Source organism: Scardinius erythrophthalmus, assembly GCF_964197995.2.
Source record: "Scardinius erythrophthalmus genome assembly, chromosome: 21".
NCBI classification, from domain to species: Eukaryota; Metazoa; Chordata; class Actinopteri; order Cypriniformes; family Leuciscidae; genus Scardinius; species Scardinius erythrophthalmus.
In genome coordinates this window covers 29,221,427-29,235,490 of record NC_138241.1, presented here as the reverse complement: position 1 = coordinate 29,235,490, position 14,064 = coordinate 29,221,427, and the positions used below count along the sequence as shown (strand labels likewise).

The 14,064-nt window shown below is 36.8% G+C and overlaps 1 protein-coding gene across 1 annotated transcript in view; it reads left to right on the top strand.

Moving 5' to 3' along the window:
- The first annotated feature begins 1,177 nt into the window (after window positions 1-1,177).
- The window catches only part of LOC308682245 (transmembrane protein 150A), a 37,773-nt gene continuing 24,886 nt past the window's right edge, over window positions 1,178-14,064 (top strand). Inside the window, exons 1-5 of the mRNA XM_081351808.1 lie at window positions 1,178-1,518; window positions 1,965-2,167; window positions 7,302-7,349; window positions 8,738-8,824; window positions 12,464-12,531. Coding sequence (XP_081207934.1) covers window positions 2,103-2,167; window positions 7,302-7,349; window positions 8,738-8,824; window positions 12,464-12,531 — 268 coding nt within the window. The 5' untranslated portion in view covers window positions 1,178-1,518; window positions 1,965-2,102. The remainder of the gene's footprint in view (window positions 1,519-1,964; window positions 2,168-7,301; window positions 7,350-8,737; window positions 8,825-12,463; window positions 12,532-14,064) is intronic.

Here is a 14,064-nt window from a genome sequence, read left to right as displayed (position 1 = left end):
CAGTCAGGCCCACATTTTCAAACAGAAACATTGCTGGTGCTAAATAAGTTTGAAAGGAGAATAAGCAGAGATTCTGATGACAAGCAAATTATCATTAAAATAGTTGGTTTAAGCATCTTATTTAAGACACTGCTCAAAGTCTGTGACCACTAATGAAAAAAAAACAAACAAACATTATTTTGTATGTTTATTACTAATAATATTATCAGTGTAACAAGTTGAATTTTAGTTAACATGAATTTGGGTTAACATTTGAAGATGGCAGAAAGAGTCTAGGATGTGTATCACAGATGATAAGAACTGCAAAAACAATGATCCAGTAACTTAGATAATTTTCAGCAAGTACAAATGATCACTTCAAGCTATCTATCTCACATGATGTACAATGGCTTCTCCATCAAACAAATACAACACTAACAATAGGCAAACATATCATTAATGAATCAAGCTACATAATCAAAAACTAAAATAAACGTGCCTTAATATGTAACGACATGAACGACATGTAGATTTAAATGTTGTTAAATTACACTTTTTATGAACCATGACTAAAGTAATTGAGAATGTTTAAAAGTGTTAACACACATAATTTAACTAATTAAGTAAATATTACCTAAACAACATTTAACATAAAATTCACTGTTCATAGAGATACGATACAAAAATATACAAAATAAAATTGTTATTTAGATCAAATATTCTGGTGACGTTTTAACGCAAGTAGGCAAATTTCTTTTTTTTCTTCTTTTTTTTTTACTTAGGCCTACAAAAACATAATTGTAACAACACTTCACTGTACAAACACATGTTGAATCACTGTAAAAAAAAAAAGTTGCTGCCTTAAATTTCTAAGTACAATAAACTTGGATGTTTATTTCAACTTAAATTACATCAAACTGACTTTAAAAAAAAGTTGAATCTTGTATAACTTATAAAAAAGTTGAAAATTTCTTAACTTATTTTGTTGAGTTTAAGCAATGTAAAACCATTATGTTGTCATTACCTATTGATCATGTATTTTTTTTTCCCACAGTGTAGGCCTATATATATGATTTTTACTAATTAAATTTTTGTTTCAATGTAGGGTACAGTAAACCAACTCAACTCTTAGTTCGTTTGTTTTTTCTGTAGAGCTTGTTGTACGTTGTTTTTACATCAAAATTACAAACATTTTGTTCAGTGCATCAGGATTCATCAGTGCGTGTGTTGTGGGAGGCGGAGCTCCGGGAACAGCTGGACGTTAGCGTTCAGTGAGTCCACACGGCGGGACACGAGAGAGAGACAGCGCTTATATTCCGAAAGGAGTGAGGCACCAGAATTCTGCTGGAAGAGCTCAGAGAAACACAGAGAGCAAAGGAAGGTTACACAGCCGCGGTCATTTGGACGCTTGAGGAGTAATGAGAAACCTGTAGCTGTTACTGGTGATTGATGTTACCGTTTCTGAACAGTCTGCGCTCTGTCTGAGGGTTTAACAAAAGGTGGGAGACACGTCTGCTGTCCCCTATCACAGGGGGGAAGGTGAGATACAGTGTCCACTCTCTACACTACACACACGGCTATTACACTTACGTTAAACTGCAACTTCAATCGGCCATTTTGCCTGGTTACCAAAAGGATAATCTTCCACATGCTTTTAAAACGGCTTTTACAGTCTTCAATATAGTCTTAATGCAAACACCAGTTAGTCATGGAGCAGAATTTGCAGGCAATGAAATGTTCTGTTGTTTCTACAGGTCCAGAAAAAAGCATAGACAGAATCACAGATATACACTGAGAGTTAGAAATGCTTAAACAAATAGAAAAATACAATATATGTAGAGTATAAAAGTGAAAAAATCCACAGCTTTGCAAACAGGAATGCATTGTGCAATACAAAATCATGTAAAAATGACAGGTAACAGTTTAGTCTGTTTATCAGAGTTGTTGTCATTGTAAAGATTATTATTTATTTATATTTGTCACAGATATGATATTTGAGATAAGCCGGTTTGGGGTCATGCAACAAGTATAAATGCACATTGATGAGCCGAGGGAGACAGGCTGGCGAAGGCGAAAGAAGTGGATGATTTTGAGGGGAGCAGTAGAGGATCGTGTTGCTGGAGATGTCTCTGTGGATGATCTTACCCGTCAGCCTCCCAGCTCTGACCATCACTGGAATATGGGTTGTGTAAGTCCATTTTATTTCATATCAAATGAAACGATCCTGCTTTGAATAGGTATGGATAAAACCTGTGCAGATGTCATTTATGCTCTGATTTAAGATTACATCACTTTCAGACTCTTTTTAACTGGATGCACACCAGTTCAACAATGTTCTAGGAGGGATATAGACACAATATGTCTGTTTGGTAAATTCCAACTTTATGGTCTATAAGAATAATTGATGTAGTTGTATAGTTGTAATTGTATATGTCACAGATTGTTTTAATAGTGTGATGTAGCCAGTACATATGTTGAATCCAGTGCACTTTAAGCAAGTAAATCACAGTTTTAGGTTTGGCCGGCATTGAAATGGTTGCCTTTTCTTCCTACCAAGACCCGGCTAACATTCTTAAAACTTTGGCTAACATTCTCGCAAGGTTCTCATTAAGTTATGAACAAACTTTCTTCCAGTAACATTAACAGATCATGCGTTTGATCTGGCCTTTAATAATGTTCTCAAAATGTTAGCACAAAAACATTATTTATATACATCGTTCATATAACGTTTTTTTTTTTTTTTTTACTACTTGTTTCAAAAGGTTCAGAGAACATTAAAAAGTAATGTCCCATATTCCCATAATTTTTGCAAAATGATAAAATGGCATGTTCCCTTAACGTTCGCTTAAAAAACAAGAAAAAACTATTATTACTACTAAAGCTATTAGCATTAGAAAGTTAGCAAAAAGTTTTTAGAACATATTTTTGTTAGCTGAGGACAAAAATCTGTTATGTCTCAAGGTTTATTTTTTTGGGGCACCTCAAAGCTGCTTCTGAAACATGCATTTTCAGTGTGACATCATTTATTATGGAAAGGTTTATTTGTTTGTGCAAAGATAATATTACGAGCTAAAACATCTGAAATGCAGCCACTCTCAGTATTCCTGAACCTGCGCTTTGGGGAGTGGGTTATACATAAAACTACAAGCGTGCCCATAACTGACTCGTCTCAACTTGCCTGAAAAATGTTGAAGACTTTGAGGTCATTATTAGTAACTTTGTGATGGTACAGAAATGGATCTTCTGGAAGAGAGCTTTGCATGAACCGGCATGCGGTTGATAAGACTTGTAGTTCAAGGTAATATTTAAGAAAAAAGGTTTTTGGCTTCATGTGTGATTGAAGTTGTTGGAAAACACGAGGGGCTGTGGAATACCTTTTATACAGTTTTATTTGCTTGAAGGTGCTGGCGTCTCATTGCTTGTTGTCCCTACTTCCTTCCTGTGGAGAGCTTGCAGGCGCACTGTTCCTACAGGGAGTTCGAGATCCCCTTCCTCTCCCGTAGAGCCTTGAGTTTGAAGTGACAGAGTTGAGTTACATAAGCCTCTGTGAGGAGAGGAGCGAGGAAAACAGAGGAGAGCAACTTAGAGCAGCATCAGTGACTTCTCATCTATTATGCCAGAGAGAGAATGTTTGGTTTATTCTTTCCATGACTCCTGTAGTGAAGGTCTGGGAGAGGTTCCCAATACAACATGGACTAAACGTGCCCTGTATCTATGCAAGAAATGGCATGTTTTCATAGCTGAATATGGAACCTCTAATTATGACCTGTATAAGAACTGTTACCGTTACTAAAAACAACAACATCAACAGTTCAAAGCACGACTGAAACTGACTGGCATGTTCTACTCTCATCGAATTGATTCATAATGCAAGTTTTTTGTTAGTTAAACACTTAATTGGAGGCAGTTTTTGATGAGTATGTAGCCCACAGTTACACCCCAGTGGAATGGTTGTTTAAATTATTCAGGCTGCATTGTAAAAAAAAAAAAGTTTCCATTTAGGCAAGAGCAAGTTTCCAACTCAACGTTTCCATTTGAACGTTATTTCTATACTTTCAGGCTGTTGTTTATGGTAACGTCGCACATGCTTGCATAGTCCCGCAGTGATGCTGTTCCCTGCAACGTTGAACGTACTGTTTATGCAAACAACACTGAGCATATTTATTCATAACAAAGGCTTTATATTTTAAAGCTTGTTGCCTTTAGCAGCTGAAACTGTCAGTGCTACATCTGTGTCCTCGGTGGTACAATACAAGCATTGTGCCTCTCTGGTTGGAGATGTAACCTAATTATCCATTCAGATCAAGTCTGGTCTCTGGTTTGAGTGGATTGATTTCTCACACTTTCTGTGGTTGCACAGCAAAAGGTGTCTTTGTGAATGACTGGAGTACATGATGTGGAATGGACACTGGTGGAGTCTGCCAACTGTTAAGGAGGTTGTTTGTAAAAATGTAAGCAAGGTTATGAAGCATTCATCCTCGCCTCTTCCTTAAACAGCCTTTATTCGGAGTGCTGTATCTTATTAAGACAATTAAAATTGAATTATTATGTACAATACCGTTCAAAAGTTTAGGGTCTGTACAATTGTTTTTTAGGTTTTTGAAAGAGATCTGTCTGTTGACCAAGGCTGCATTTATTTGATTGAATGTACAGTGAAAGCACTAACAAGATTGTGAAATATTATTACAATTTATAATAAATCTTTCTGTTTTAAAATATTTTAAAATGTAATTTTGATGGCAAATATTCATGAGCTAAGCCAAGTCTTTAATTAAAGGCAAATTTTGTCATCATTTAATTCAATTAAAATGAAAATTCTGTCATCATTTACTCCAAACAAAGACGTACTTTCTGTCTTTTTAGCCCATACAATGGAAGTTTCACCAAAACTGTTTAGTTACCAACATTCTTCAGAATATCTTCTTTTATGTTCCAAAGAAGAAAGAAAGTCATGTACCAAAAGTGGAACCACATGAGGATGAGTAAATGTTGACAGAATGTTCTTTTTTGGTTGAACTATCCCTTTAAATGCTTTGAAGTTTGTGGTGCCCTGCTCAAAATAAAAAATGAAGAATTACAAATGTTCAGCCAAAAAATTCACAATTGACTCCTGTCACGAGTTACTTCAGAGAGCGAATCCAAATCTTATGGTGAACAGATGCGCTCCAGTATCAGAGCGTGTTACTGTGTTGTGCTGTGTTACTCTGTAGCCAGACTGTGTTCTCCTGGGCATGTCTTGTGCACCTCTCTGGGATGTTGAAAGTGACCTGGTAACAGTCTGCGTGATTATTCACAACACCAGCCAGGGCAGATGGCAGAATGTTTGTTTACCAAATGTAATTTCTCTCAGCGTTGTGCCAAGTGTAGTGCGAGGCTCAGGTGATCTGTCTCGCTGTGGACACACAAGAAACACACACTATTTACTAGAGATGAAAACAAACGTAATTGCTGCTTAGCCCACATCTGACCCTGCGTGCTGTCAGATGCAGTTACGTTGGACAAATGCAAATGTGTTTGTGTGTGTATGTCAACAGTGAGATCTGCATGGGAGAAAGACGTATCCATCGGCAGGTGCCGAGTGTGTTTACCTTCCACAGAGCGCTTAATAGTCTTTTCTTGTCTCATTGTCCATTTGTAATTATAGAAGCTTGTTTCTGCCATGGAATAAAATAATAAAAAAGGTAACTGTGACTTTTCATCTCACGATTCTGACTTTTTTCCTCAGAATTGCAAGTTTATTTCTTGCTATTCGAACTTTAAAACTTGCTTTTAAATGCTTTATATCTTTATATCAAGTTTATATCTCACAATTGTGAAAAATGAAGTCAGATTTGCAAGTTCGACTTTTTATTTCAAAATTCTGACTTTAGAACTTGGAGTTGCAAGTTTATATCTCACAATTGCAAGAGATAAAGTCAGAATTGCGAGTTTATATCACAATTGCGAGAAATATAGTCAGAATTGCTCGTTATAAAAGTCAGAATAACTCACAATTTTTTTTTATTTGCAGAATGTGAGATATAAACTTGAAATTGCAAGGTATAAACTTATGAGAAAAACGGTCCAAATTGTGAAAAAACAAAACAAAACAAAAAACGTGTTGGAGACAAGTTTCCATAGTAAGCAAATTTTGCTTGCTTGGAAATTCTCTTTCATCAGATTCTGTAAAAGTCAGTTGGCAAACGTTTGCTTTAACCGTTATCTGATGGTCCTGTGTTCATTGACATCTTATGAGGGTCAGCGTGACGGGACCACGAGTGTGCTGACCTTGTTGCATAAGTGTGAGCAAAGAATGACACATAATGCCAGGGTAAGCTGAAGATGCACAGGTTGAGTTGACTAAGTTTCCAGAGCTCTCCGGTTTTTGGTTCTATGCTAACAGAAAGTCACGTCAAAAGGACATGCACCTCTGATTTTATCTGTGAATACAGGCTGTTGTGGTAGTGAAGGAGACCACAGCATATTTTTGATAATCCTTTCTTTATGTCCATATGCAGAACCTATAATGATAAAGTAACTTTTATATGTTTCAGCCCTTAAAGCTCTGGGCTCATGAGTCATACTGCGTCTCTTTGCTTAATTTCAGACACCAGTTTACATTGCTCTTGTGGTCAGCTTTGAAACAGTTTTTATTTTGACATGATCATTGGTGCATTCAAAGACAGATTCTTTTAGAACACAGTTTTTATTATGAATTGTTTGTGTCCATTTTGTTTAGATGGTGTTTTCATGAGCTACACCAGTAACGCTTTTCAAAAAAGGTTTCATTTGTTAACATTAGTTAGCAAATGCTGTAAAAATATATTGATCATTTTTAATGATCATTGTTAAATTCTGTCATCATTTACTCACCCTCAAGATGTTCCGACCAAACCTGTATGAATTTCTTTCTTCTGCTGAATACAAAAGAAGATATTTTGAAGAATGTCAATAACCAAACAGTTGAGGTGTCCCTTTGACTTCCATATAATGTTTTACATACTATGGAAGGCAATGAAACCCTGAGCCTGTTTGGTTCCCAACATTTTTCAAAATATCTTCTTCAAAAGAAATTCATTCAGGTTTGGAACAACTTTAGGGTGAGTAAATGATGACAGAATATAATTTTTTGGCTGAAATATCCCTTTAACTAATGTTAACAAATAAGACCTTATTAGTGTTACTGGTATACAGAATCAAAAATTCACTTTTCACAATCTATTTTAAACAAGTCAAGGCAAGTAAAAATGAAATGCAAGTTTAAATCCTCCTTTTAATTTTTTTAATCTGGTTTGCGCTGATTACATTATGTTGCTAATGTACCATAATTTCTATTTTTCCAGGTATGCCATGGCCTTGTATAATCAACATGTCTGTCCTGTGGACAACTGGTAAGAAGTCTTCTTTTTAAACTAAATATCATTGTGTCCACTTTTCAGAAGTTATTTATTTGTTCTTTTAATTGTAAGATTACATTATGCTATGGTATTTTTAAATTATTTAATTCAATATATGTAATTTAATGATTAAATATATAAAATATTTTAAACTGTACAATAACACTTTAATGCACATAAAATATAAAAATGAAAAATATATATTTTTTAAATGTATTAAGCATTTACACAAGTATTTTTATTTGTATATGTTTATTAATATATTGGTAACTGAAATATGCATATTTTCATCTTTTGAAAGAAGAGAGCTCATTTGAGCTCTAACGATATTAACCATTTACCGATACTGAACTAACACCTTTTTAAAATGCAAACATCAGACAAAGACCTCCTGGCATTGTGTCTAATACACTTCTTCTGCGTCATCTGCACTAATGAGTAATGTATTTGATATGAGATGTTGAGCGAATGTCCAAATCCTTTCTTATTAACTTGTATGGCTCAAGGACGTGTCAGCCAATGAAGAACTGCAGGTTAACTTGTGCTTTTAGTCAAACATTAGCATACTGAGCATAGCAGTGTCTAGGTAACTTAAATGTTAGCGCTGCTGTTGGGCTTACACTGTCCCTTAATTATTTAAAATGGTAAAAATGGCATCTGTGTCTGGGTCCATGAGCAGAAGCAGTCGGAGAGGATTACTCATTAATATGACTTGTGAATAAAAGGAATTAATGAATAAAACCCACTGTCTTAGAATATCAGTGAAAAATGTGTACTTTATGTTTAGGTGTCATGTGCAGATCAAATAAAACATTTATTTTGTTAATATTGGATATTGGATAGTGGAGCTAAAGCTGAGCTAACAAGATCAAATTCGGTCTGTTAATGAAATTCAGCCCAAAGGCTGCTTTTACCTTTTTAGGTGCTTTGCATTCCTGGGTAATTTTTATACTCTGGAAACAACAGTGGTCTTTCAGTTTTTTCCTCCTGGTGGAGGAGCATTAGTCCTGTAGTGAAGGATGTGTTTGCTTTAGTAATGAAGTGTAGCCACATTATGTTTGCCTTGAGTTCTGCACGGTGTAGAATGAATCGAAGTTATGGCGGCTGTCAAAACACGTTTATAATGGAAGTGAGTTGTAACTCTGACCATATCATCAAGTGTACAGTAGGAATGCAGCCCTGTGTAACTTGTCCAAATTCACAGACAGAAGCAGCTAATACTCAGGTCTGTCTGGTATGATTGACTATTATTTATAGCAAGTGAGCAAGATCTTAAAGTAGACTCCCACAAACCTAAGGGACTTAGTTATACTGTAACTCCATAATGTATATGTTTTTGTATTTATATTTATATGGGGGTCTGTGTATTTGTTTGCTTGCAGGATGTATAACCAGTCATGTGAGGTGGATCTGCCAATGCAGAGGGGACAAACCCTATGCTGTACTCTGGACAACGTTCCTCTCATAAGGTCTGTATGAAGTAACAGTAAGAAAAACACTGACAATGGTTAACAGGGATGTAGATTTAGCCTTAAATTAAGATTTAGTGACATATCTTTTTGAGTTGTATTGTATTTTTTATGTGTAATATTTTTTCATGCAATAACAGAATTGCTTGAGCTTTACAAATGGAGGAAACACTACAGTTTGTGGAACATTGAGAAAATGGTTATTATGGAGATTATTTACATGCCATGCTGAACGATTCCTTGTCATGCTGTAGAAAGGGTCCAAATGATGTAACTTCTTCTGGGTTACAATGTGCACAATATATGGAGCACCGCTAAACATTAACATTATTGTTTTCGGTCGAGTACAACAAAATCGCCATTAAAGTACAGACAATTGATGTTTAAAGTGCCCCTATTATGCTATTTTAAAGGTTCCTCATTTAGTTTTGGAGGCCTCCTACGATAAGTTGTACATGCATCATAGTTCAAAAAACTTATATTTTCTCATAATATACATTGTGCATCACCTCATTTCTCAAAGAGTCTGAAAATGATTTGTTCGAAAATTCAGTCTCTCTAAACCCCTCCTTTCTGCCCTGATTGGTCAGATGGCACAGTCTGTTGTGATTGGTCTAACACTTACAGCGCATGTCGGGAACGAAACGCCTATTCATTTCAGCTCCGGAGCTTCCTCAGCACTTGTATACACAGTGATGTGAACTGTAATTGTGGCATCAGTTTTACCGTACCAATTCGAGCCTGAGTCCTCAGCCTTTGGAAGTGCATGCAAAGTGGATTCAGAAAACAGCATCTTCTCGACATGTTAACAACATGAACCAAACTCTTCCAGGTCTCAGCTACAACTACAGTGTTTAAGGGTGGGGCAAAGTAGATGTTGTTCACATGCAGCCAATGAAAATCATCTCCTGCGTTGTTGTTACTAAGCAACAGGGGTAAACAGCTGCTGCTTTGATGATGCAAACGCATTGCTGCTCGGACCCAAATAATACTGCGGTAACCCTATCCAGTGGGGGCAGGGGGAGCAGTCAAACTCAGGTTCGGACCAGACAATTGATCCAAGTATGAAAGCACCCTAATAATTCCCACTACCAAAAATATGAAATCTGTGTTTCATTTAAAAAATCTCCACAATGAATTCCAGAGTGCACCTTATTCCTGGAAAGTGCCCTTTCTCAGCCAGCCTCCCTCCCTACCTGACGCAGTGGTCTGTGACTGTCAGCACATTCTTCATTCAACAACCCCTTCCTTTCCTCAGCACACATCTCTTGTTTTTCTCTGGTGTGTCATTTCTCTTTTCCTCCATCTAAAGACTGAGGGGTCAGGGAGAAACAGGAATCTTGAAACATTGTTATGTGTGACCTACTCTGCACCTTTAACAAGCAGTTTCAAGGGATATTTCACCCAAAAATGAAAATTCTGTCATTATTTACTCGCCCTCAGATTGTTCCAAATTTCTTTCTTCTGCTGAGCACAAAGGAAGATATTTTGAAGAATGTTTGTAACCAAACATTTGTGGGGCACCATTGAATTCCATAGTATTTTTTTTTCCATACTATGGAAGGAAATGGTGCCCCACAACTGTATGGTTCCTGACATTCTTCAACATATCTTCTTCAGCTTCTTTTTTTCTGTTCAGCAGAAGAAAGAAATTCACACAGGTTTGGAACAACTTGAGGGTGACAGAATTAAACATTTTGGGTGAACTATCCCTTTAAGAGATATTTTTCTTGCTGAGAGAAAAACTCTTCAGGAACTGCCACTTGTCCACCACACAAAGGAATTTCCCAAATTACTGAGGAAAAAACAAAACCATACTGACAGAATTGTCAAGAACATTGAGATTGTTTAGCGTCATTTATTTGACTTTTCTAGGCATTTTCTCATCAAAGGGAAATCTGACAATGGATGTATTGTGGATTCTGGAATAACTTGTGGGATCTTTGACCCGAACTGTTCAATAGACCGTCTGTCTCCGTTGCCTTCAGAGCTGTGTGGTTTATGGAGTATGAGAACTTGAGTTATATGCGAAATGTCTTTGGGTGTGTCCATGATCTGCATTTCCACTACCAGCAGTGTGTGTGTTTGTGTGTGGGTTTATTTTGACTGCTACCAAGCATAGTCTGCGGTTCTTAGCCTTAAGGTATCTGAAGTGGGTGAAAGGTCAAATCCACACACACACTCACAAAACCTTGGAACAGCATACTCGTTTTTTAGCTTATCATTATAGAGCTTAACACCTCAGTGATGTATTTATAGAAAGCATTGCTATATGTAATCCAGTCGAGGCTCATTTGGCAGAAAATTGGTTAAGGGTAGCTGAGTTTGCTTCAGGGAATTTGTAGAAATTAAGGGCCATATTTACTAAACAGGGAAAATTAGCGTGAGAGCGCAGTCCCATAAAAGTGCAGAGGGGAGTGGAAAGTTTTGCACGTGATCTACTGACGACATACAAATTAAAGATCACAGACGCAGCCGGGTCATTTCCTTAATGACCAACGCAATCTACCAAGAGCAGCGCAAATTTGCGTCTGGTTTAAGACATGCTTTTTGAGGCGTTAAATAATGGCGCAAATACCAGTAAATTGACTAGTGCAACGATTACCGCGATTTTTCCCACGATCAACATATTTTGTTGATTCTGGAACAACATTCCTATAAGAAAATTTAGTCTTAACCCTATTCCTACACCTAAACCTAACTCTACCCATAAGTTCTCCCTAATATCAGAGGGAAATGATAGGTGGCTAACACTGATGTAGAAGCACGTAACCCTGGTTCTAAGCCTAAACTTGACATAAACTGTAAACTTGTCCCTCAAATCTGATTGGTTGATTTGAATGTTGTTTGGTATGTTCTCAATCTTCACACTGAGCTATTATATGGTTTCAAAAGACTTGAAATAAAGTGCACATGTCATATGTATCACTTTTATGAGACTATTATAATGCTTTTTTTTGTAATTTTTTAAGATTTTGTCACCATGAATTGTTTGTTTGGAAAAGACCTGTGTGAAGATTCTTCAATCTACCTACAGAAGTCATACAGGTTTAGAAAGGCATAAGGGTGATTACATAATGACAGAATTTACATTTGAAGTATCCCTTTAAGACAGTGAATCCAATGAAATGTTGGAAAGTTGGAAGCCAGCCATTCTCAGAACTTTTTGCTTGACTTTAAATTGAAGTTTGTTTACTCCATACTGTATATTTACAGCTGCATCTTCTTTTGAAAGCTTCATACCATGGTGACATGTTATATAAAGCTGAACTGGTCTTCAGTAAAGATTATCTATGCATTAAGGAGGACGATTTCCTTTCATGGTGAGGTGCTTGCACAGTCTTTCATCAGTGGAGGCCCTATCTTTGCTTATCTTTTGCCATTTCCCATACAGTGTGACAGCTGTGAGAGAATAGCCGAGGGTCCTCAAGCCCTTTTCTAGCTCCATCCGTCTTTTTCCCAATAATCCACAGCTGCCAGTGTGCTCCCAAGAGCCAGAGTGTCCTATTTTAGTCAACTGCCACTGGGAGTTCATCCCTCAGGACCCTTTGCTTTGGAATGAGCATGTATGTATGTGTGTTTATTCATGTGGTGAGAACCCTGGGCATCTAACCTCTGTTCTGATGTTCTGATCTGCAGTAAATGCGGCACACTTCCTCCAGAGAGCTGCTTCTTCAGTCTCATCTGCAGCACCGGATCCTTTATGGGTGAGTTTACAATGTGCATCTGCCGCTTACACTACTTTTCAAAAGTTTAATGTGAAATATATTTTAAATAAAAATGTTTAAAACCGATAAAACAGCGAAAACAGTTGTGCTGCTTAATATTTTTGTGGAAACCGTTGTGCATTTCATCAGGAGTCTTTGATCAATAAAAAGTTAAAGAGCAGCATTTGTTTGAAATATAAATCTTTTGTAACATTGCAAATGTCTTTACTGTCAATTTGAGCATTCTTGCTATATAAAGTATTAATTTCTTTTTAAAAAAACTTATTGACCCCAAACTTTTAAACATTAATGTACATTCTTTTAATTTTAATTTGTGTTTGCATTTCATTTCAAATAATGGCTGTGAAAAATTCTCGGTGTCAAAAAATGTAAACAAGTTTTAAACACTCTCACAATCTGCAAACAGAAAGCGCCACCCTAAAACTGGCTGTGTCGGGCTGGTTGGGATGCTAAAACATAGAGAGCAGGAAAATCAACCTGCAGATAGGTTACTTACTGTATAGTTTTCTCTGCATTTTAAACTAGGATAGGAGAAAGTTAAAATTTTCAAATTGCTCACTTCACCTTTTAGCATCAACTTCATTATTTCCTCTTATTTATTACAACATTCCTGAACTTCATTTTGATTTTGGAATTTCAAATCAATCTGTAGTTCACTCCCCAATAAATGATTCCCATCTGTGGCACAATGATTCTCTGTCTGGGCTGCAATCAGCTCAGGAAACCAAGGGCTTAGCATTTGCGTATGTGGAATATCACTGCCACTGGTTGACGAACTATACAAGGCCAACTATCTTTAACAATACGGATGTGTTTATGTTCACTGATGTCAGATTTTTAGGGGAAGACATTATGGTCATTCTCTAGACTTGCCCGGAAAAGCTTTGAGTGTCATTTTGATATTTCACAACTCAAAAAAGCTGGGTGGGTGGATATGCGTGTTCAAGCATTTATAAAACTGAACGGTCAATGCGGTCACTGCACATTACCAAACATTGTCATCAGACTCCAAGTGAGTTGCTGAGGATGAATCATCTTCAGAAATTATCTGAATTAGGATGAATCATCTTCAGAAATGATCTGAATTGAATTTGAATTACATCACAGCAAAAACAATGACCAGAGGGCTATTTCAAAGCAGATAAACAAGAACAGAAATCCCCCTAAAATACAAATGTTAATAGCTAAGATTTTGATATTTGAGCTGTAACAAAACATCTTGTTTTTTAAAAGAACTGCTGAGTCATATCCATAAGTCTTGCTCGTGGTGCTCCCCGAACATAAATTCAGCTGTATTGCGAACAGTGCTGTACTCCTTGCAGATACTGTCGGTTACAGCCGAGTGCAAACTATACAGCAGGTCTGTGAAAAGAGAGAATCATTGGTTGAGCGTAACCTCTGACCTGAGCGTCTGGGGCTGGTGGCGGTGTCCATGCTGAGAGCTGAAGGGCTGTTTTGTTGTGTCCAATCCTCCACCCTGTGTAACTATAAGTGAGAGTGTTCTCCTGCTGG